The sequence below is a fragment of the Xenopus laevis genome, chromosome 8L, assembly GCF_017654675.1.
Source record: "Xenopus laevis strain J_2021 chromosome 8L, Xenopus_laevis_v10.1, whole genome shotgun sequence".
Classification (NCBI taxonomy): domain Eukaryota; kingdom Metazoa; phylum Chordata; class Amphibia; order Anura; family Pipidae; genus Xenopus; species Xenopus laevis.
The window spans coordinates 124,796,685-124,819,716 of record NC_054385.1 but is presented as its reverse complement, the minus strand read 5'-3'; the positions used below and the strand labels follow the sequence as shown (position 1 = coordinate 124,819,716).

Sequence of the window (23,032 nt, the reverse complement as noted above, 5' to 3'; positions counted from 1 at the left end):
AGATTGCTAAGGACAGGGATTGTGCAAGATAGGACCACGTTTAGGTGGATTGTGGGTGGAGTTTTAGTATAATGGGCATGGCTCTGCATTTCAGGGGTGTGGCCATATATCCACATGGTTTTTGTTTCCCTACTACTTGTTGGCAGGGCCCTATGTCCAGGAGCAGAGGTGACCAATCGGTCAATAAACATGATTAATGGGTCCAGGGCCGCCATTAGAAATCACGGGGCTCCGTACAACAAAATTTTCAGGGCCCCATGGCCCTGCCCACACTAGAGCCCAAGCCTCACCCCAGATCCCGCCCACTCCAGCCAATCCCCACTGCATCCCAACAAAGACCACACAGACATCAGCGCTAAAAAAGTAACCCCCCCTCACACACAAGTTATAAAAAGCTATTGAAACATTGGTGGCAGGGGCCTATAGAATATTAAAATACTACATTGGTGGCCAGGGGATTAAAAAAAAAAAAACAACCCACATTGGTGTTCAGTAGAATTGAACTCGTGGCTTCAGGACTTCAACTTCGCCTCCTTTCGTGACTTTGCGTCTTTTTGCTGCTTCGGGAGTTTGGTTTCGGCTGTTTTCATGGCTTCGGGTCCTTCGGCTGTTCTCAGCACTTCAGCATTTTGGCTGTTCAGGATGGCCGCAGGCTTTGGCGCTCTCAAGGGGGGCCCGACTCTTTTCAAAACTGCAGCACTGCTGGGCCCCCCTTCATGCCCGGGCCTGGGACACTTGGCCCCCCTGTCCCCCCCTGATGGCAGCCCTGAATGGGTCACTGGTGAAATCAGTAATGGGTTTCCAGCACTAACAGGGTATATATAGTAAATAAAGTACCCCCTCCTGTAAAATATAAGGATATTATAAGTTACCGAGGAGTTTCCATATAAAAACACGCGGTAACTTCTAATATCCTCATATTTTGCAACTGGGGGTACTTTATTCACTATATAATACACGAGTTTCAGTGAGTCATGTGACAGAAATGACATCAGAACTCACTGTTTATAACTGATGACATCAGAACTCACAGTTTATAAGGATATCATTTACAGGATATTCGTGGCTCTTGTGTATTATATAATTATTATTGTCAATAACTAATCCAGGACACATTTTTTACCCTCCCTCCCAAGATGCTGAATTAATGGTTGTGGGTGTAGTTTGTCTTTACCTGGATCAGAAGAAAAGCAGAAGTAATGTCTTTATTCAGTATATAATAAACTGGGTTACTATGTAAATTCACGTAATATGAGCTTCCTGTTCTCACAGATGTGATAATGGTTTGGTTTTTGTTTTCACTGATCATGTTTAAGATTTGCTTGTGGGTGTGGGTGCGGGTGATCAGCAGAGCATAGTTATCTTCCAGTTCCAAGGCCAACAGATTTTATCTGGGGGGCCATAGTGCACAGGCTAAATTGCTTGCAGAACCTACAGATGTTTGAAATAACACATTGTCCATTTGGATCCACCCTAGAACCAACAAGAGCATAGGGAGGAAGATTCCGTCACCAACAGAGCAAATGTTCGACAGAAGCCTAATGTGATATGTTTATATGTAACCTCACTACGATATAAGAACCTTGACCAGATGTTGGACCACACTGGTCTTTGGAGAAATGCTACTGTTCTCTTGATATCTCCACTGGCTGTCTCTGTTCTTAAAGACACAGCAACCTTTTCGTCTGCAGTCAGGTTGGAGAAGATGGTGAGATCTATGTGGGTTTGCAGGTGTTTCTGCTTAGTCAACAAAGTAAACCTGCTTCTTTTAAACACCCACAGCAAATTAAAAACACAAACAGAAGCTGCCAGTCATGTTGCTTTCTCATCGGAAATGTTTATAGAGAATATGAACATCCCATTACTAGTTTCAGAGCAAGTTTCCCCATATGCTCCATCCTGTCTTGAAAATAATTTCTATGTTATATGATAATACATGGTCGCTGTCTCTTCTACTTCATAAAAGTGCTTTCCAAACTGTCCGGTTGTCCCTCAACGAACGTTTAACCTGAAGGCCATGGAAGGTCAGAAATTTGAACACTTATTCGATGTCTTAGGAGTTTTTAAGCCTGTGGTTAAGTAGCTGATTCAACCTTGTTTGGAACACTGCTTGGTGTTGACCAAGGGTGGCTTGAACCAAATAAGAGCACTGCACCAGATGTATGTAGACAACATGCTGAGAGACAGTTATTGATTAGGCAGATGAGTCCCCAGGAGATCTTTCTAAGACATGAACCTCCTATGACTATATGCAGACTTCAAGGCAAGGCAAGGGGGAGGAATGGTTTGAATGAGTTGATTATCATTGTGCAATGCCAACAGACTATTACAGAATATGCTAAATTCCTGAAGGCCCCAAAATGTTCATACCATATCCATGCAGGGAATCCACCAAGACAGAAGCTTCCACAAAAGATTTGGCCAAATCGCAAACTGAATCTCAACCCTCATTTGCATATCCTGATTTCCAGTGTTACATGAGTCAAATTTCACACTGAATCCTGGATTCAGGGGATTGGTTACCCTTGTTTAGTACCAGGTAAAGCTCTGGTCACTTATAGAGACCATTCCATTGTTACCCATGCCTCCCACCTACCCAATGACTTTGAACCCATGGACCAGTCCTAAATTACACGGTTTCCTCTGTGCCTTGAGCCCCTGCACATTCTATATTATGCACCAATGAAATCAACATAAGTGAATTTAGGACAACAGCCATGATGTGCCCACCTACTGCCCATAATAATGTAGATGCAAATGAAGGTCACTGCCCCAGTGTTTAAATGCTTTATTGGAGTTAATGGTCAATTCCTTCACTGCTGTGAGTCACATTTTCGTGTAGACTTGCCCTATGGAAGGGAGAAGATCCCTATTGGCCCAGATGGATTATGGGTATTCCATAGTCAACAAAAAAGAAGAATCCAGAGATTCAAACAAAGTCATTTGGATGATAATGATCCAGTCCATAGTCTTCTAAAACCAAACGGTTCTTTTTACTAAATTATAAAATATTTTAAAATACCCAGAGTGCATCATTATCTCCTCTAATGACACGGTGTTTGTCAACAGGTCTGTCAATCCCATTGGTTTGTATATTTATGTCTATTCTTTGGAGGGTTGATGATGTCTGGCAGGCAGGAGGCCTCTGTAAGAAGAGACGTGCATCATTATCTCCTCTAATGACATGGTGTTAGTCAACAGGTCTGCGGGTCCCGTTGGTATGTATATTTATGTCCATTCTTTGGAGGCTTGATGATGTCTGGAAGGCAAGAGGCCTCTGTAAGAAGAGAAGTTCCTTCAGGTTAGGAGACCATCTCAATACGTTAGTTAGAAGAACCCAGTAGCTGAAGAATTACTGAGAATTTAGGACCTCTTATGGTATCCTCTAACAGTGTCATGCAGCTAGATTGAGAAACTGTGTACTCTACTGTGGATAGATGGTGTGGGGTTGGTAATCCTCAGCAACACCCTCCTGATTGTAGGGACTCATGTGATGTAGTCCCAGAGTAGTGTGCAATCTCTAACACGTAACCCTGAGTTCTGGTGTGCTGTGCATAGACACTGGTGATTATCCTATGAATCTTAAGAACCCCAGATTATTTGGATGAAGTGCAAAGTATCTGTGTGATTAATCTTGGAGGCCCTCAACCTCCGTCATACCATCTAGGGCCCAGCTGTGAAAGTGAGACCTTTGTAATAGTGCTCTACCTTGAGGGCAGTCTCGGTGTGCTGGGAGCTGGTCATCATGGGTAAGAATCATTTATGAGTTAGTCTTTAGTCTATGTGGAATATGGCACTGCCATATACAAAAAGAGCATAATAATAATAATAAAAATAATAATAATAATAACTAACATTTGTAGCATTTACAGCAACTCCTACACTATATTAATAAATTGAAGGATGACAGATAAGAAAAGGCCGGCTCACACAATAGGTACGTGCTTCAATGGGCTTCTTTCTCTGCTGGTGTCATTATGATTATAATATGATTGGATACTGGGGGTATAATTCAGCCCTTTGTTGGATCCGTGTCACTTGCCTTCCTGTATGACACTAGAGTTTTCCTCTAATTAAAGAGAAGGGCAGGACCGTGTCCCATACACTCTGCAGGGTGGAACCAGCTGGCCATGACGGCTTTTATTTTTTTCCTTGTACCACTTTGGGGTAAGTGTGAGTAATGGGGTATTTGTGGGGGGGGATATTTGGCAACAGGCTTGGGATGAATGCATGAGGGACATAGCATTGCCATTGAACTGAGGGCAATACAAGTATAGTATAATAGGGAGGGATAATACAAAGTCCCCAAGCAGGTAGATTAAGGGGGGCCCATCCCAGTATGAGTTGTGTGGGGTGAACTGTAAGTAACCATTGTACAGATATGATTTCTGCATATTGTAGTTTCTCTTAAAGGTATAATAAAGGATATTATAAGGGATAATGTACCCCCTACTGTAAACGAGAAGTCACTGAAGGGTTGTTCTGTGATCATATAAAGGCACAAGGCTGCAGGCTGAGTTATACAGGGAACTCTGAGTATCACTCATGTATTATAAGGGATAATGTACCCCCTACTGTAAATGATAAGGATATTAGAAGTCACTGAGGGGTTGTTCTGTGACCATATAAAGACACAAGGCTGCAGGCTGAGTTATACAGGGAACTCTTAGTATCACTCATGTATTATAAGGGATAATGTACCCCCTACTGTAAATGATAAGGATATTAGAAGTCACTGAAGGGTTGTTCTGTGACCATATAAAGGCACAAGGCTGCAGGCTGAGTTATACAGGGAACTCTGAGTATCACTCATGTATTATAAGGGATAATGTACCCCCTACTGTAAATGATAAGGATATTAGAAGTCACTGAGGGGTTCTGTGACCATATAAAGGCACAAGGCTGCAGACTGAGTTATACAGGGACCTCTGAGTATCACTCATGTATTATAAGGGGTAATGTACCCCCTACTGTAAATGATAAGGATATTAGAATTATTATAAGATATTATTACTACTGTATGTGTTAGGGCTCATTAGCACTAAAGAGGCACAGCAACCCTGTTCCCTAATGATTATCAAACAGCCTTACACTCAGGTCATTACCAGTGATGTTACTGGGCCCCGCAGCAGATTCATTTTAGGTCCCCAACATTTCCAGAGGTTGTCCTGTATTACCAGAGTATATTCATAATGCTAATTAATTGGGGCATCATGGGGCCCTTATACCTCCTGGGCCCTTCTGCTTCCTCTGTAGTTATTACTTGCCCTTTAGGAGCCACTTCAATTGTGCGAATCAGTTCCCCTTCCAGTTCTTGGACTTAGAACTCTTTATTTGTCTTTGTTTCAGGTACTGTTGGGAAGATATTGTACAGGGGCCCCGTATATATAATTATCACTAGGAAATGACAGTTGGGCAATGTTATTCTGTGGAAGTGAGCCTTTGAAGTCCAGACAATTTCTGGAAATGCTAAATTGTTCCTTTGCAGGTTTCAGATGTCCTCTCTTATTACTGGATTAAATGATCATTATATCAAACAACCCCCAACCTACAATCATCTCATGTAAAGGGAAGCGCACAGGGTTACGTGTCTGTACCTAACAAGTTGGGGCAGAATGTACAATAAATGTATTTAAAGGAAATAAAGTTTTACATAAAATGGCAAATTGACACATTTTCATTAAAGACACAGTCATAACAAGTGAGACAGAGCTCCCAAAGGGATGTATTTATGAACCCTTTAATAACGTCCCCTTAACTAAAAATGTATATTGAAACATCCCTGCTGAATTATATTTAGTACAGGGGAATACGTATACTGGAATTATATTTATGGGATCTCTATGTACAGACTATGAGCAAACTTAGGGGCTGTTCCTGCTGAATTGTGCTTAATACAGGGAATACCTATGCTGTCATAGTTTTATGGGATCTCTATGTACAGATTATAAGCAAGTTTAGGGGGCCGTTCCTGCTGAATTGTGCTTAGTACAGGGAATACATATGCTGCCATAGTTTTATGGGATCTCTATGTACAGATTATAAGCAATTTTAGGGGGCTGTTCCTGCTGAATTGTGCTTAGTACAGGGGAATACCTATGCTGCCATAGTTTTATGGGATCTCTCTGTACAGACTATGAGCAAACTTAGGGGCTGTTCCTGCTGAATTGTGCTTAGTACAGGGAATACCTATGCTGCCATAGTTTTATGGGAACTCTCTGTACAGACTATGAGCAAACTTAGGGGCTGTTCCTGCTGAATTGTGCTTAGTACAGGGAATACCTATGCTGCCATAGTTTTATGGGATCTTTGCACAGACTATGAGCAAACTTAGGGGCTGTTCCTTCTGAATTGTGCTTAGTACAGGGAATACCTATGCTGCCATAGTTTTATGGGATCTCTCTTTACAGACTAGGAGCAAATGTAAGGGTCTGTTCCTGCTGAATTGTGCTTAATACAGGGGAATATCTATGGACACAGGTTTCCTTTGGTTGAGGGCCCTAAAAAGAATATAAATACACACATATATATAATATATATATATATAGAAACAATTTTGTCTCCTTCCTTTCCCTCAGCCACCATTTTATCCGAGGAACTGCACAGGTTGTCGGGAACCAAAGGAGACTCCATATTGTTTCCAATCCAGCTTCCCAACCACACGGAAGTCTTTAGCATCTTCTGGCATCATAATGACAAGGTGTTGGCTATAGCCAAAGAGCAGGAGCTCAGTGTAAAGAAGACCCGCTTCAACGGTCGCTTAAAGACAGTGGGCCCAGGATACTCCTTAAGCCTGACTCATTTGGAAACAGATGACAGCGGAAACTACATGGCACAGATATTTAACATCGGCAACCCAATTCGGATCAGCTTCAGGCTGCAAGTAAATGGTAAGACACACACTCAACTCTGCTAAATGTCCATGGTATTTAAAGGGGAAGTTAGGAGACTTTAATCAGACTCCCTTTCCATTGTGGTGAGGCACCAGTGTATTTTCCCCAGTGTTTAATTAGAGTGTAATATCACAACACCATATGTAACATTTGTAAAATAATAGCAAAATAAGCATAGTGTTTTATTTAATTAGGTATTTGGTCAATAGTAGTCTCATTGGTCAATTATGTTTTATTGGTAATTAAGTGTTTTCTAAGCAGCATTCTCATTGGTCAGTGCTTTTGCATCTTTAATTAAAGGGGAAATATCGCGAAAATGAAAATGTAATATAGGCTTCATCATGAAATAAGAAATTTTCTCAATACAATCAATTAAATATTCTGCATCGTTTCTGAAATAATCAAGTTCATATTCACTATTCCTCGCTCAGTATCTGTTTCTCTTCATTCTCTCTTCATGCAGCAGTTGGGTGTCAGATATTCATTGACAGTTAGATCCAATATATCTTATAGAGGGGGCTCCTTTTGCCTAGAAGATGTATAAGAGCTCACTCTATTAAAATCACCAGACATCATGTCTCTCTACATGCAGGATTTGTGCAAAAGGCAGTTATTTTGTTAGATTTTGTTTGTACTGGAATCAGTTATTTGAGTGAGCTCTAATTCATCTGCAAGGATAGTGGCCCCTGTATAAGATATATTGGATCTAACTGTCAATTAATATCTGACACCCAACTGCCGCATGAAGACAGAATGAAGAGAAACAGATGCTGAGAGTGAAGATAAACTTGATTATTTCAGAAACGATGCCAAATATTTAATTAATTATATTTACAAAGTTTCTTATTTCTGTATATTGAAGCTTATATTACATTTAGATTTTCACGATTGTTCCCCTTTAAGGTTTTGCTAATCTGCCTTCTCATTGGTCAGTTTTCTTGCATCTGTTATGAAGGTTTTTGGGTTGGCTTCTTTAGAGAATTAGGGAACTAGGGGGCACAGTGAGGCCGTTTTATGAAGATTTTAGATCCCCTTCAAATTCAGCGGGTCCCTTGGAAAGGTCCAATGAGGAAAGGGATGAGCTGCCATGTGGACCATCACTTCTACTCATGTTTTTTTTTTATTTCAGACAAAAGTTCGGCAGGCAAAGCGTCTTGCACCCACATTTTCACAATTATTATCGCCATGGTGGGCCTGTGCTTCAACTTCTTCATCACTACGGGCACATAATGGCTTTTCCATACCCCGGCTGGACCAGAACACAGTCTCATACAGTATATATATATATATAATGAAGCTTTGAATTATTCAGGAGTCCACTGAGTTCTGCTAGGTGCCTACCTGCAAATAAACCTTCCTGACCTGAACACAAGCCTCGCGTGGTTCTGTTCTGTCAGAATCTGAGCAACTGTCAGTACCTCATTCATTCTCTGTACAATTTACCTATAACTGAAGTTCAGAATGTGCCCACAAGGTGTCAGTATTGAGCTAAAAAATACAGTGTTGGGTTGGCCCTAACTGGCATCTGTATCTGGCACTTACCATTTCTTACACTGACTGCCTTGTTTTCAGCTTCTTCTCTTCCGTACTTGTCAGCTCTTCTGGCATGGAAGTGATTAAGGGATAGAAAGACGCAGAACACTGCGGATGCTGAAATAGAATAATTCTGCATTTTCTTTTTCATCTTCCCAAAGTGCTCAGTGCTTTCCCTGGCACATCAGATTCAGCGTGGCGTTCGGCTGGCACAGCTCCCAGTTAATCCCGGCCAACAACAGAGACGTAGAGAGGAAGTATCGTTTTCTATTATCGTTTTCTAGTATCGTTTTCTATTATATGTTAGCGAGGGACAGGGTAAGGGGCTGCAGGCTTCAAAATAGATTATTGTGATAGGTTTCCAAGGAATTCTGAGGAGTCAGAACAGAGACAAAATAAAGTATTGGAAGGGTTACTGCCTGCTCTGCTCTCATTTCCCTACAGATATAGAGATTGGTAACACTAGATAGGTACCTAATATACAGAGAGACAGAGACAAGAGGAAAGTGTTGGAAGGGTTACTGTCTGCTCTCTCTCATTTCCCTACAGATATAGAGATTGGTAACACTAGATAGGTACCTAATATACAGAGAGACAGAGACAAGAGGAAAGTGTTGGAAGGGTTACTGTCTGCTCTCTCTCATTTCCCTACAGAAATAGGGATTGGTAGCACTAGATAGGTACCTAATATATATGGACAGAGACAAGAGAAAGTGTTGGAAGGGTTACTGTCTGCTCTCTCTCATTTCCCTACAGAAATAGGGATTGGTAGCACTAGATAGGTACCTAATATATATGGACAGAGACAAGAGAAAGTGTTGGAAGGGTTACTGTCTGTTCTGTCTCATTTCCCTACAGAAATAGGGATTGGTAGCACTAGATAGGTACCTAATATATATGGACAGAGACAAGAGGAAAGTGTTGGAAGGGTTACTGTCTGCTCTGCCTTTATTTTCATTACAGAAATAGAATTGGAAGCACTAGATAGTTGTCTAATACACAAAATTATGTAAAAATATATTATTAATATGTATGTAATTGACTGTTGGTCCTTACTGTGTGAGACAACTGTACTTTCCTGTGTGACTATTTTACCTTTCTGTGTTAGTAACTGTTGTATCTTCCTGTGACTGTTTCACCTTCTTGTGTGAGTGATTGTTGAAACTTCCAGTGTGAGTGACTTTTTTTTCCTATAAAAATGTCTTGTAAATTCTATGCTTGTCGCTAGGTGGCGCTGTGCATTAAGGAAACATTTTGCTGCTCTGTTCAGTCTGTTGGATGGTGAAGCTGGAGACAATAGAATATCTCCTTTATACATGGACCTCAAAAATGATCCAAGAATTCACTTGCTACTGGATCTTAAGTTCAAAGGCCACGTTGGACCACATTGGGTTGGTCCGATCATTTGGCATCTGAGCCAATAATGAGATCAAAGAGGGAGGCCTATGGATATCAATCAGGAGAGGGAACAGCATAAATACTCAGAACTTCATATCGCCCTTTGGATTTTTAAATGTATTCGACCAATTACTGGCTATTGTTTGGCCAGATAATGGTTGGGCACATTGATTGACAGGGCACCATAAACGGGTCGATAAGCTTGAAAATCAAATATGGCTGCCACTCCATAAATACTGTACCTTAATTTATGTAAGTAACTGATGCACCTTTCTCTGTTATTGATAATAGTTCTTCCCTGTGTGAGTGAATGTGGTTCCTTCCTTCAGTAGTGATTATTGCACTTTAATATGTGAGTGACTGTTGCACCTTCCTATAGTCCCCAACTTTATATTATGAATGACTGTTGTACCTTTCTGTGTGAGTGACGGTTGAACCTTACAGTACGAATGACTGTTGTACCTTCCTGTGTGAGTGACAGTTGAACCTTACAGTATGAATGACTGTTGTACCTTCCTGTGTGAGTGACAGTTGAACCTTACAGTATGAATGACTATTGTACCTTCCTGTGTGAGTGACTGTTGAACCTTACAGTATGAATGACTGTTGTACCTTCCTGTGTGAGTGACTGTTGAACCTTACAGTATAAATGGCTGTTGTACCTTCCTGTGTGAGTGACAGTTGAACCTTACAGTATAAATGACTGTTGTACCTTCCTGTGTGAGTGACTATTGAACCTTACAGTATGAATGACTGTTGTACCTTCCTGTGTGAGTGACTGTTGAACCTTACAGTATAAATGGCTGTTGTACCTTCCTGTGTGAGTGACTGTTGAACCTTACAGTATGAATGACTATTGTACCTTCCTGTGTGAGTGACAGTTGAACCTTACAGTATGAATGACTATTGTACCTTCCTGTGTGAGTGACAGTTGAACCTTACAGTATGAATGACTGTTGTACCTTCCTGTGTGAGTGACTGTTGAACCTTACAGTATAAATGGCTGTTGTACCTTCCTGTGTGAGTGACTGTTGAACCTTACAGTATGAATGACTGTTGTACCTTCCTGTGTGAGTGACAGTTGAACCTTACAGTATGAATGACTGTTGTACCTTCCTGTGTGAGTGACAGTTGAACCTTACAGTATGAATGACTGTTGTACCTTCCTGTGTGAGTGACTGTTGAACCTTACAGTATAAATGGCTGTTGTACCTTCCTGTGTGAGTGACAGTTGAACCTTACAGTATAAATGACTGTTGTACCTTCCTGTGTGAGTGACTATTGAACCTTACAGTATGAATGACTGTTGTACCTTCCTGTGTGAGTGACTGTTGAACCTTACAGTATAAATGGCTGTTGTACCTTCCTGTGTGAGTGACTGTTGAACCTCACAGTATGAATGACTGTTGTACCTTCCTGTGTGAGTGACTGTTGAACCTTACAGTATAAATGGCTGTTGTACCTTCCTGTGTGAGTGACTGTTGAACCTTACAGTATGAATGACTGTTGTACCTTCCTGTGTGAGTGACTGTTGAACCTTACAGTATAAATGGCTGTTGTACCTTCCTGTGTGAGTGACAGTTGAACCTTACAGTATGATTGACTATTGTACCTTCCTGTGTGAGTGACTGTTGAACCTTACAGTATGAATGACTGTTGTACCTTCCTGTGTGAGTGACTGTTGAACCTTACAGTATAAATGACTATTGTACCTTCCTGGACTGTTGAACCTTACAGTATGAATGATTGTTGTACCTTCCTGTGTGAGTGACTGTTGAACCTTACAGTATGAATTACTGTTGTACCTTCCTGTGTGAGTGACTGTTGAACCTTACAGTATGAATTACTGTTGTACCTTCCTGTGTGAGTGACTGTTGAACCTTACAGTATGAATGACTGTTGTACCTTCCTGTGTGAGTGACTGTTGAACCTTACAGTATGAATGACTGTTGTACCTTCCTGTGTGAGTGACTGTTGAACCTTACAGTATGAATGACTGTTGTACCTTCCTGTGTGAGTGACTGTTGAACCTTACAGTATAAATGGCTGTTGTACCTTCCTGTGTGAGTGACTATTGAACCTTACAGTATGAATGACTGAGGGACTGCTTCCCCTTGGCTGAATGGGAGGAATCCAGAGAATCACAGAGAGAGAGAGAGAGAGAGAGAGAGAGAGAGAGAGAGAGAGAGAGAGAGACAGAGAGAGAGAGAGAGAGAGAGAGAGAGAGACTGCTTGTGGCTGGCTATGGAGAGACAGAATGATACATTTGCCACTGGGAGAGACAACTATGAAGGGGAGTTGGTGAAACATGCGCCTGGCAGCCAAACATGGTCCCACGGAGAGATCTGCACCATCTATAATATATGAAGGGATTGTGATGTGTGTGAACTGTTTTATTTCCAGACATGTGTAAGAATAGGGAATAGACTCCTTACTCCTATAGCCTTACTCCTATTATCCCCACGGATAAAGGGCAAGTCCAGTCAAACATTAGGAAGCCTTTATTGTGCATAGTGAAGAAAATATAATATATACATTAACTCCACATTTTCAGCGATTTTAAAGTTATTTGTAAATGTAACAGAAACAGAAAGCAGTGTCTCAGGATTCTCTCCAGTTATATATGGACAGAGACAAAAGGAAAGTGTTGGAAGGGTTACTGTCTGTTCTCTCTCATTTCCCTACAGAAATAGGGATTGGTAACACTAGATAGGTACCTAATATATATGGACAGAGACAAGGAGAAAGTGTTGGAAGGGTTACTGTCTGTTCTCTCTCATTTCCCTACAGAAATAGGGATTGGTAACACTAGATAGGTACCTAATATATATGGACAGAGACAAGGAGAAAGTGTTGGAAGGGTTACTGTCTGCTCTGCTCTTATTTCCCTACAGAAATAGGGATTGGTAGCACTAGATAGGTACCTAATATATATGGACAGAGACAAGAGAAAGTGTTGGAAGGGTTACTGTCTGTTCTCTCTCATTTCCCTACAGAAATAGGGATTGGTAACACTAGATAGGTACCTAATATATAGAGACAAGAGGAAAGTGTTGGAAGGGTTACTGTCTGCTCTCTCTCATTTCCCTACAGAAATAGGGATTAGGAGCACTAGATAGGTACCTAATATATATGGACAGAGACAAGAGAAAGTGTTGGAAGGGTTACTGTCTGCTCTGCTCTCATTTCCCTACAGAAATAGGGATTGGTATCACTAGATAGGTACCTAATATATATGGACAGAGACAAGAGAAAGTGTTGGAAGGGTTACTGTCTGCTCTCTCTCATTTCCCTACAGAAATAGGGATTGGTAACACTAGATAGGTACCTAATATAAAAGGACAGAGACAAGAGGAAAGTGTTGGAAGGGTTACTGCCTGCTCTCTCTCATTTCCCTACAGAAATAGGGATTGGTAGCACTAGATAGGTACCTAATATATATGGACAGAGACAAGAGGAAAGTGTTGGAAGGGTTACTGTCTGCTCTCTCTCATTTCCCTACAGAAATAGGGATTAGGAGCACTAGATAGGAACCTAATATATATGGACAGAGACAAGGGGAAACAATTTGATAGGGTTTTACCCTTTAGCTCTGCTAAAATAAAAGTGCTGTATCTTATATGTAAATATCCCAAAGTGTCTGAACCTTATTCTCATCTCCCCTCCTGTGTGTTTGCAGCCAGCCGGTATTAATGCGGGTTGATCAAGAAATGACATGGATCTATATCAGTTCATTGTACAGTGCCAGTCAAACAGATGTTTATGGGATTCATCAGCCTAATTGCGCCAACATGTGCCAACTCTCTGATTGCCCTGCATCAGAACCGTCCTGCCTTATTCTGCCAAAGCATTTCTTGTACAGTCAATCAAATTGCCTTCTCTTTCTCCGAAGAACCTCCACGCAAATATTACAGTGGGTACTAATGAAAGTACTGGCTGGCCCACACGCTGGTGCATATTTATTCATCAAGCACAATAAAAGTCTGGATGTTTCTGTCATCTCTCCATCTAGCTGTCTCTATCTCTAGTATTTATTTATCGGTTTATAAGCAAAGAGCTGCCATGTAGACTACTTACAATTAGGGTTGGGTGAAATTTACCCGTTTCGCTTCGCCAAAATTTCGCCAGCGAAATGTCGCGACACCCATTAAAATCTATGGGTGTCGTAAACAAATGTTGTCACGTGGCACGTCATTTTTTTTTATACGTGCGTCACCATACAATCTATGGGTGTCATTTTCACTGCGAAACAATTCGCCCATCCCTATTTACAATGCTTGCCACTGACGTCTAAGCTATTAAAGGAGAACTAAAGCCTAACTAAGGAAGTAGCTAGAAATGTTGTACATGATGTTTTGTGCTTCTGTACCAGCCCAAGGCAACCACAGCCCTTTAGCAGTAAAGATCTGCGTCTCCAAAGATGCCCCAGTAGCTCCCCATCTTCTTTTCTGCTGATTCACTGCACATGCTCTGTGCTGCTGTCACTTACTGAGTTTAGGGACCCACTCACAATATACAGTACACATAGAATAGAAATGTCACAATATAAGGCTGATTAGTAATTAATACAGATAATTACTACATGGCAGCACAGAAACCAGTGCAATTAGCATCAGAATTTAATAATCAGCAAACCTGTAGCATCAGCTTATATTACAGGGAAGCTCATTTTCTGCTGGATAATTAGTGACGAGCCCTAAGCTTAGCTTCTCAACAGCCAATCAGAGCCCACTGAGCATGTGATTGTCACAGACACTTTCCAAGATGGTGACCCCCTGTGACAAGTTTGAAGTCCTGGATCATTGCTGCTATTGACAAGCTGAAACTTTAGCCTCATGCAATAAGTTCAGTATATAAAATATGGCATTTTTAGCCACATTCATTTTTAAAATTTAGTTCTCCTTTAAAGGGGTTGTTCACTTTTGAGTTAACTTTTAGTATGACGTAGAGAGAGATATTCTGAGACAATTTGCGATTGGTTTCTATTTTGTATTATTTGTTTGAGCTATTTAGCTTTTTATTCAGCAGTTCTCCAGTTTGTAATTTCAGTAATCTGGTTGCTAGGGACCAATTTACCAGTCTGCAGTTTATTGGCCCGTGTATGGGCCCTCCGATGGGCTTCCCTGACCGATATTGGGCTGAAAGTCGGCCAGATGTCGATCGGACGAGACTAAAAATACCTTTGGATCGCCCATTTACCCTTCATTATGATCCGATCGTTGGGGCCTAGGGCCCACGATCGGATCAGACCAATATCGGACACCTCAAGCTGTCGCCATATGATCGCTTTTTTTAGATGGGGTCAGTGACCCCTGTCTGAAAGCTGGAAAGAGTCGGAAAATAAAGTCAAATAATACAAACAAAAACTATAAATAAAAATAAATAAAGACCAATTGAAAAGTTACTAAAAGTTAACTCAAAGGTGAACCACCCCTTTGATAAAGCCAGTGATATCCTATTGATCTAATCAGTAATCTCCTACATCCCATAGATTGTGATCTCCTGTAGGGATGTAGCGAACTGTTCTGCTGCGAACTAGTTTGCGCGAACTTCGACTGTTCGCGTCCGCCGCAAGTTCGCGAACGTCGCGCGACGTTCGCCAATAGGCGTTCGCGTCAAAATCGTTCGACCATTCGACCATTCGATCGCTAAAATCGAACGATTTTCGTTCGAATCGAACGATCGAAGCCATTGGATTGAATGAAATCATTCGATCGAATGGCTTCGATCGTTCGATTCGAACGAAAATCGTTCGATCGAACGATTAAAATCCTTCGATCGTTCGAATCGAACGATTTTCGGATGTTCGAAGTTCGCGAACTGTTCGCGAACTGTTCGCATTTTTTGCCGGTGTTCGCGAACGGCGTTCACGAACACATACTCGGCGGTTCGCTACATCCCTAATCTCCTGTTCCAGTCGCCCATCTGCCCCCTTTCTAATAACGGGGGGGGGAAGTCTTTCTATCAGACGTCGTCCCTGCGCGGCAGAAAATTGCCTGTCTGCTAATGGCAGAAGATTAAAGCTTTGTGGAGGCGGCATATATTTAACGAGGGCTGTTTGAAATGTGACACAAATGATGGTTACGGAGGAATTACCACGGCCTGGTGTACTGATTCTGCATGATAATGCTGCAATAAATAAGCATTAACTAATGCGTTCAATTAATTTCTGCAGAACAACGCATCAGATCGGCATTAATACCTAATGAGCCCGTTGCTTCCATTATATTGCAGGGCAATCTTTCAGAGGCGGCTGTGATAGCTCATCCTTATGCAGGCCGGTTTGTCCTCATCTGCTTCCTCGGATAATATTTCTGATGTAGGTAGTCAGACGGAGGGATAATCAACAGGAAGGCTTTAACTCTTCCGAGCCATGCTGTGGGCACATACCGTATATACTTGAGTATAAGCCGAGTTTTTCAGCCCCCAAAATATGCTGAAAAACTCAACCTCGACTTATACTCGGGTCAAGCGCAAAAACGGTCGCCGGCGCTTAAGAATAGTCGCAGGCTTCCAAGAATAGTTGTAGGCTTCCAAGAATAGTTGCCGGCATCCAAGAATAGTCTCCAAGAATATTCCCCGGCGTCCAAGAATGGTCGCCGGCATCCAAAAATGAGACGCCGGCACCTCCAATGGGAGCAGAAACCCTAAATTTTTTGATTGAAACTTACCAGAAGCTGCTGCATTTCTCACCCTAGGCTTATACTCGAGTCAATAAACTTTCCCAGTTTTTGTAGGTAAAATTATGTACCTCGGCTTATACTCGGGACGGCTTATACTCGAGTATATACGATATCAACATCACGGGCTGCTTGAACACTGAGTATCATTTCATCACTAGGCTAGGGCAAAATATTGCAATTTATCTCTAACGTATCACTTAATAAAGGAGTTGTTCCCCTTTATATTTACTTTTAGCACGATGTAGAGAATGCTCATCTGAGACCATTTGCAGTTGGTCTTCGTTTTTTATTATTTGCCGCGTTTGAATTATTTTGCTTTCTGTGCCGCTATTTTAATCGTGAAATCGGAAAGTTCAGAAATTCAAAGGTTTTCGCGAAACAATCGTCAGATTCGGACGTTTTCACAAAGAAAATCGTGAAATGCGAACGGTTTCACAAAAAAATCGTGAGATTTGAAGGTTTTCACAAAAAACTTGAAATTTCAAGGTTTTCACAAAAAAAATCGTGAAATTTGAAGGCTTTCACAAAAAAACGCGAAAATCTGACATTTTCACGAAAAATCTGAAAATTCTGAAATTCGTCGCAAATTTGTGCCAGGTGAGTTTATTCGCCCATCGCTAATAGGATTATGAAAAGAGGAGGGCGTAAATAGAAAGATAATTACAGGTATGGGATCTGTAATCCGGAAACCTGTTATCCAGAAAGATCTGAATTACAGGAAGGCCGTCTCCCATGGATGCCATTTTAAAAAAATAATTCCAAATTTTAAAGGAGAAGGAAAGCTACAGAGGCAGTTTATTACCAATAGATTAGCCACAATAGTACAAGCTATAACACTATATTTATTCTGTAGAATGCTTTACCTTACTTGAGTAAACAGCTCTAGGGGCATGGACACAAATGCCATATACGGACCGCGGTTTTTAAAAAAAGACTATTGCCGCGTAAATACGCTAGTGGTTTCAAGCTTAGGAAATGGCACATGATGCTAGTGTAATTACGCGGCGTCAGCTTTTTTTGCGAACCGCACCGATAATCTGCATGTGTGTCAATGCCCTAGAAGTTCTTTTTGTTCGTTTAGGATAGCAGCTGCCATATTAGCTTGTTGTGACATCACTTCCTGCCTGAGTCTCTCCCTGCTCACTCATAGCTCTGGGCTCAGATTATAGCAGGGAGGGGAGGGAGGAAGGGGAGAGGGAGAGAGGAGCAAACTGAGCATGCTCAAGTCCTAACCCTGGAGGTTTAAAGTGGACCTGTCACCCAGATATAAAAATCTGTATAATAAAAGTTTTTACATTTTCAAATTTAACATGAAATCCAATTTCTATTTTTTATTTAAGCACTTATAGCTTATAGCTTATAGCTGTAAGCTCATTTAAAAATCTCAGCTGTCAAACAAATATTGTCTGCCCCTCCTCTATGGCATAGAGGCAGGGCAGACAATTACTTTCACTTTCCATTCAGCACTTCCCAGATGTCACTGCTCTCCCCACATTCCCCCAGTTCTCTTCACCATTTAATTGTGTAACCAGGACATGGGGATGGACATCAGGTCCCCCATTCTGGTGCACAAACAAGATTCTGAGATGATACAAGACTTGTCTTAATAACAATGTCCACAAAATGGCTGCTGCCTGCTTGTTATAATTATGAATTCCCAGACTGGAGGACACAAGATTCAAAGATTTTATATAGAGTAACTAAAGTTTATTTTGCTTGACAAACGTAATAAAATAGGATTTGGATCATTTTTTTCTGAAGACAGGTCCCCTTTAAGCTGAAAGAAGGAAGTCTGATACAAAAGCCCATGAGTACACAATAGAAGGACTCTTTACTTTGCTTTACTTTGAGGGGTTACTGGTGTGTTTATATAGACAACCTTTCCTTCTCCTATAAAGATGATTTCCCTTTTCCCTGCATTAATAAAACAGTACCTTGTACTTGATCATGGCTAAGATATGATAAATGTTGAATACAGAACAATCCTAATCCTATTGAGTTAAATTGATATTTAATAATAATCCTTAGTATGATCCTTGGTATATAATAATCCTTAGTATGATGTAGAGAATGCTATTCTGAGACAATGTGCAGTAGGTCCCATACCTGTAATATGTAAGTTGCCATGTGTTGTGGAGAATAACAATATAAACAAGGCCAGAAAAACACATCTCATAAGATGGTCCAGTGATATGAGGACTTCCATTGAGACTGGAGAAATGGTGATTTCAGGACTGGTCAGTAGGACTCATCAATCTAGCCATAGATATACTGTATTGCTTGAAATACATTTAGGCAGTGGTAGTTGGACTTTTTGAGCTCAAACTCCCCCCCCCCCCTCCAGCCCCCGGAGGTTTAACCTCAATTCTGGGCCCCCCATAGCTCATGACAAAGTTACAGATACAGATCGGTCATTCATCCATTCATCCAAGAATATCTAGCAGATAAAATGACAATGGCCTCAACTTTTGCCCTTATTGGCCTTCAAGCTGTGCTTTTAGGTGTATCGAGAAGAACAAACAGACCTTCTCCTCAAGTGACACCCTATAGGCTGCTGCTGCCCCAAGCTACTCCTGAAGAAGTTTACTATCCTTTTAGCCTTGCAATACTTCAATTATGTCCTATTCCTGATCTTCTCATCATTTGGATTATGGTTTCTGAGAAGATCTAAGTCAGCCAATTCTTCTTAACATTGGAGTCCATCGACAGGCATGGGGCCATCAAAATACCTTGGAGAGTCATATCCAACCTGGAGTCTTAAAGTTGGACAGCCCTGATCTAGATCATTCTACCCCTTTGTTCTCTTTGGGAAGCATCATGGGGTCTTCTTACTCAAAATAGCATGATGCTTCCCTTTCAACATTGAGAATACTTGCTAAGAGGAGCAATGTTTATTTTGCACTGGTAAGAACCTTCTGGCTGAACTTCAGAAGGAGGCAAAGTGCCATTCAGAAGTTACATGTGGTCCCAAAGACATTAGGTTTAAATTAAAAGTTGGGAGCCCATTACCCCCCTGCTGAAGTGGAGCCAGAAGGTTCTTGCCAAGTTATCTGCATGGATCTGGGTCATTCAATCTAAGCCAAGTGCTCCCTTAAGTAACCAGTTTCAATGACTTCTTGAAAGCCTCCTCACAGCTTCGATCAGAATTCATAGACAGGCGTCGGACAGCGGTCATATATAAATCGAGCATTAAATCTACAATGTGACGGCTCCATCAGGGAGTGACTGCCACCACGCCAAAGCAAATCGCTCAGTCATGGGGAACGCAGCAGGTTCATTCACTAGACAGAGGAATGAATCATGAGCTGCTTTCAATGGCCGGGGCTATGTAAGACTTCACAAATATCCAATATCTGCCTTTCAAGGAACATCTCCCCTTTATTAACAAAGTTGCACTTTTGAATGGGCTGTAAATAAAACTGAATGCGGTGATGCATGGCTGCTGCTCAACGTTCAATCATCCGCCTCTTTCTGACCATGATCAGGCTGTTCCTCCTGCGGCATTAGACTTCTGATTGGATTCATGGCGTCCTAGCATCTTCGCTAAGCAACTTATATCCCATCTCTCAGCGATCAATCATTATCATGGCTGACGGAAAATTGCCCGACACACGGTTATGGGGGAAAAAGACAAATTTAAGATCACAGTTTATGGGCCCCTAGTTTAATCAGAGTATAAAGCAGAGTCCTTAAAAAAAATGCCAAACTTGCAATTTTTCCCCATAATGCATTGTTTCCCCCCCCCCATAATTTAGCATTTCATCTGTTCTCCAAGGGTCATTTACAAAGGCAAGTGCAGTGAGCAAAGTGAATATCAGATGCAAATCATGGGGTTTTCTACCTGTTATTTAGGGGGTAATTTACTAAAACTTGAATTTATCTCATATTTTTATTAAAACAAATACGTTCGGGAAAAGACTCGATATAATTGAGGGAAAACTCAAATTGCCCAAAAACCCACAGTTTTTTTCTTATCGGACGATGAGATCGTGATATCTTCAAATTGTGAAAGGGACATCTTCCGTTAACTTCTACATGACCTTGGGCTTTTTGAGATGGCGGATTTTCCGATTCTGACTTTTGCCAGCTTCGAGGTATAATAAATTTAGAAAAATTTGAGGTTTTTTTGCCATGTTTTCCATAAATCTGTATTTTTTCCCTTTGATTTCAAGTACAGGTATGGGATTTGTTATCCAGAAACCCATTATCCAGAAAGCTCTGAATTACAGAAAGGTCGTCTCCCATAGACTTCGTTTTAACCAAACAATTAAAATATTTCAAAATGATTTTCCTTTTTTTTCTGTGTAATAATAAAACAGTAGCTTGTACTTGATCCCGACTAAGATATAATTAATCCTTATTGGAAGCAAAACCAGCCTATTGGGTTTATTTCATGTTTACATGATGCTTTAGTATACTAAAAACTGAAGATCCCAATTATGGAAAGAGCACTCTGGATAACAGGTCCCATACCTCTGTAAATTGCCATGTTTTTACCCATAATGCTTCATTTCCCCTGCATAATTCTAGTTTATTTGCCAGTTAGTCCAGGAGTCATTTACAAATGCAAATGTTGTACCCAAATTGCTATGTTTTTCACTCATAATGCAGCAGTTTCTTTCCTTTGATTCCAGTGTTATTCTGGCTGTGCTTAGATGTGTATATTGGTGGTGCACTTATAGACGCAACATGTTGTGTAACCCTAGAACTACCGCCAGGTGCAGGGTGGAGATTACTCCAGGGTCCCCCAGTATTAATAGACACAGCTGCAGACCATTCATCAGAAAAGGTAGGATGGATACATGGGCACCCACCCATATGGACATGTTTGCACACAAGTATCTAAATGACTCCTATAGTAACTTGTGAGCTTGTATAGGGATGTAACTAAATGATAAGCCTTTCAGAGTCGGACTGGGCCGGCGGGACACTGGGAAAAACCCCGGTGGGCCCCCGGCTCTTGTGGGCCCCACCGGCTCAGATCCGCACCCTGGGCCACCTCCTCACTTCCTGCCATGTCCTGCTCTCTTCCAGGCTGCGGCAAAAACTCAACGCACGCGCGGTGGGGGGGAGAAACCAGAGAGGGACCCTTGGGAAGCAGCCCCTTTGGGCCTCGGGCCCCCCAGTCTGACTCTGAGGCCTTCTCTCAGTAAAATGACATTGGTGTGATGTCAAATTTGTGAGCCTCCTGCTGTTGCAAAATACAACTCGAAGCATCCTTAGTAGGGTCATCAGGAGAGCACAGGGGGTACAACTGTACCGGGCCGGCCTCAAGGGAGAACCCGGCTGTGCCGCACTTTTTGAATTAGCCGGGCCCCCCTTACCAGTGAGGAAGTGATGCGCCCCCCCGAAAGAGCCAAATGTCCTGGAGACCCGAAGTCGTGAAATGACCCGAAGCCACAAAAAGACCCAAAGCTGAGCTCCTGAAACTGCAAACAGACCCGAAGCCACGAAAGAAGCCAAAGAAGAACCTAAGGTAAATTCTACTTAACACCGATGTGTTTTTTTCTAAATTGTATTAGACCCCTGACCACCAATGGTTTTTTTTAAATATTCCATGACCACCAATGTTTTTTTTAACTTATAAGGGGCCCTGACCCCAATGGCTTTTTATAACTTGTGAGTGGGGGGGAGGGTTACTGTTTTTAGCACTGACGTTTGTGTGGACTTTTTACTGTGGTTTGGGGCTTGGGGGGCCCAGAAAATGTTGCTGTACGGGGCCCTGTGATTTCTGATGGCGGCCCTGATCCGTAACTACTTGTGCGATAAAAAGCAGGCAAATTTCTGCAAAGAAAATTAGTGTTGAGGATGGCAAGGGATTGGTTAAATACATTTCCCCCCATCCCGCCGCGCTTATGATACATAGGAGATTGCCGAATTAGTGGGATCCTTGTGAAAAGCCGCACAGACATTCAGCAGCAGGGACCCTAAATGAACCCATTACAGCCTGTGTTATTACCAGTGCTGCTAAATGCGCCATTAATGAGGCTTTTTGGAGCTGCGGGATCCATAGAGCGAGTGGAGAGCCAGGGCCTGTCTGTTGGTGGGATCCTTGTATGTTTATGTTCCCCCTGTTGGATGGCAGCCATTGTGCCCCTGCCACACTATCAGTAGCCCTCCCTCTCCCCAGCGCTGCTGCTGCTCCACAAAACAAATTGCAGCAAAGGGAAATTCTGCCTGCGCCGGCAACTGCTGAATTACGGCCTGAGAGGGGAGGATGATGCAGAGGGAATACAAAGGAAGGAGAGAAACAGACTTTCTTCTTCTCTCTTCACCCACCCATCAGGCTGAGATTGCAGTCACATAGATTAGGGCATTGCAGAAACATCACTTTGGGTACAGACAGAGCTGACTCAGATCAATAAGCACATTTGTTGCCATGCGCCGCATGAAATGCAAATCAAACTGCCCTATTTAATATTACTAAGGTCTCTCTCCAGAGCAGCATATCGTATAATACCCTGAGCATTATAACCCCTCGATCAGGATTTGCCCTGCCTGATAGAGACCTGTATGGGAATAATT

The 23,032-nt window shown here is 41.8% G+C and overlaps 1 protein-coding gene across 1 annotated transcript; it reads left to right on the top strand.

The window, feature by feature from the left end:
- Nucleotides 1-3,889: 3,889 nt before the first annotated feature.
- Nucleotides 3,890-8,410, top strand: LOC121396945 (T-lymphocyte surface antigen Ly-9-like). Its single transcript, XM_041572602.1, has 3 exons — nt 3,890-4,167; nt 6,579-6,890; nt 8,023-8,410. The coding sequence occupies exons 1-3, from the start codon at nt 4,131-4,133 to the stop codon at nt 8,121-8,123; spliced, it is 450 nt and encodes a 149-aa protein (XP_041428536.1). The 5' UTR covers nt 3,890-4,130; the 3' UTR covers nt 8,124-8,410.
- The last annotated feature ends 14,622 nt before the right edge of the window (nt 8,411-23,032 follow it).

Bases quoted from the DNA above. Each gene is read 5' to 3' on its own strand.
- LOC121396945 (XM_041572602.1), top strand. From the start codon at position 4,131: ATGACGGCTTTTATTTTTTTCCTTGTACCACTTTGGG. The intron at 4,168-6,578 runs GTAAGTGTGAGT...CCTTTCCCTCAG, and splicing joins TTTCCTTGTACCACTTTGGG to CCACCATTTTATCCGAGGAA. The intron at 6,891-8,022 runs GTAAGACACACA...TTTTTATTTCAG, and splicing joins CTTCAGGCTGCAAGTAAATG to ACAAAAGTTCGGCAGGCAAA.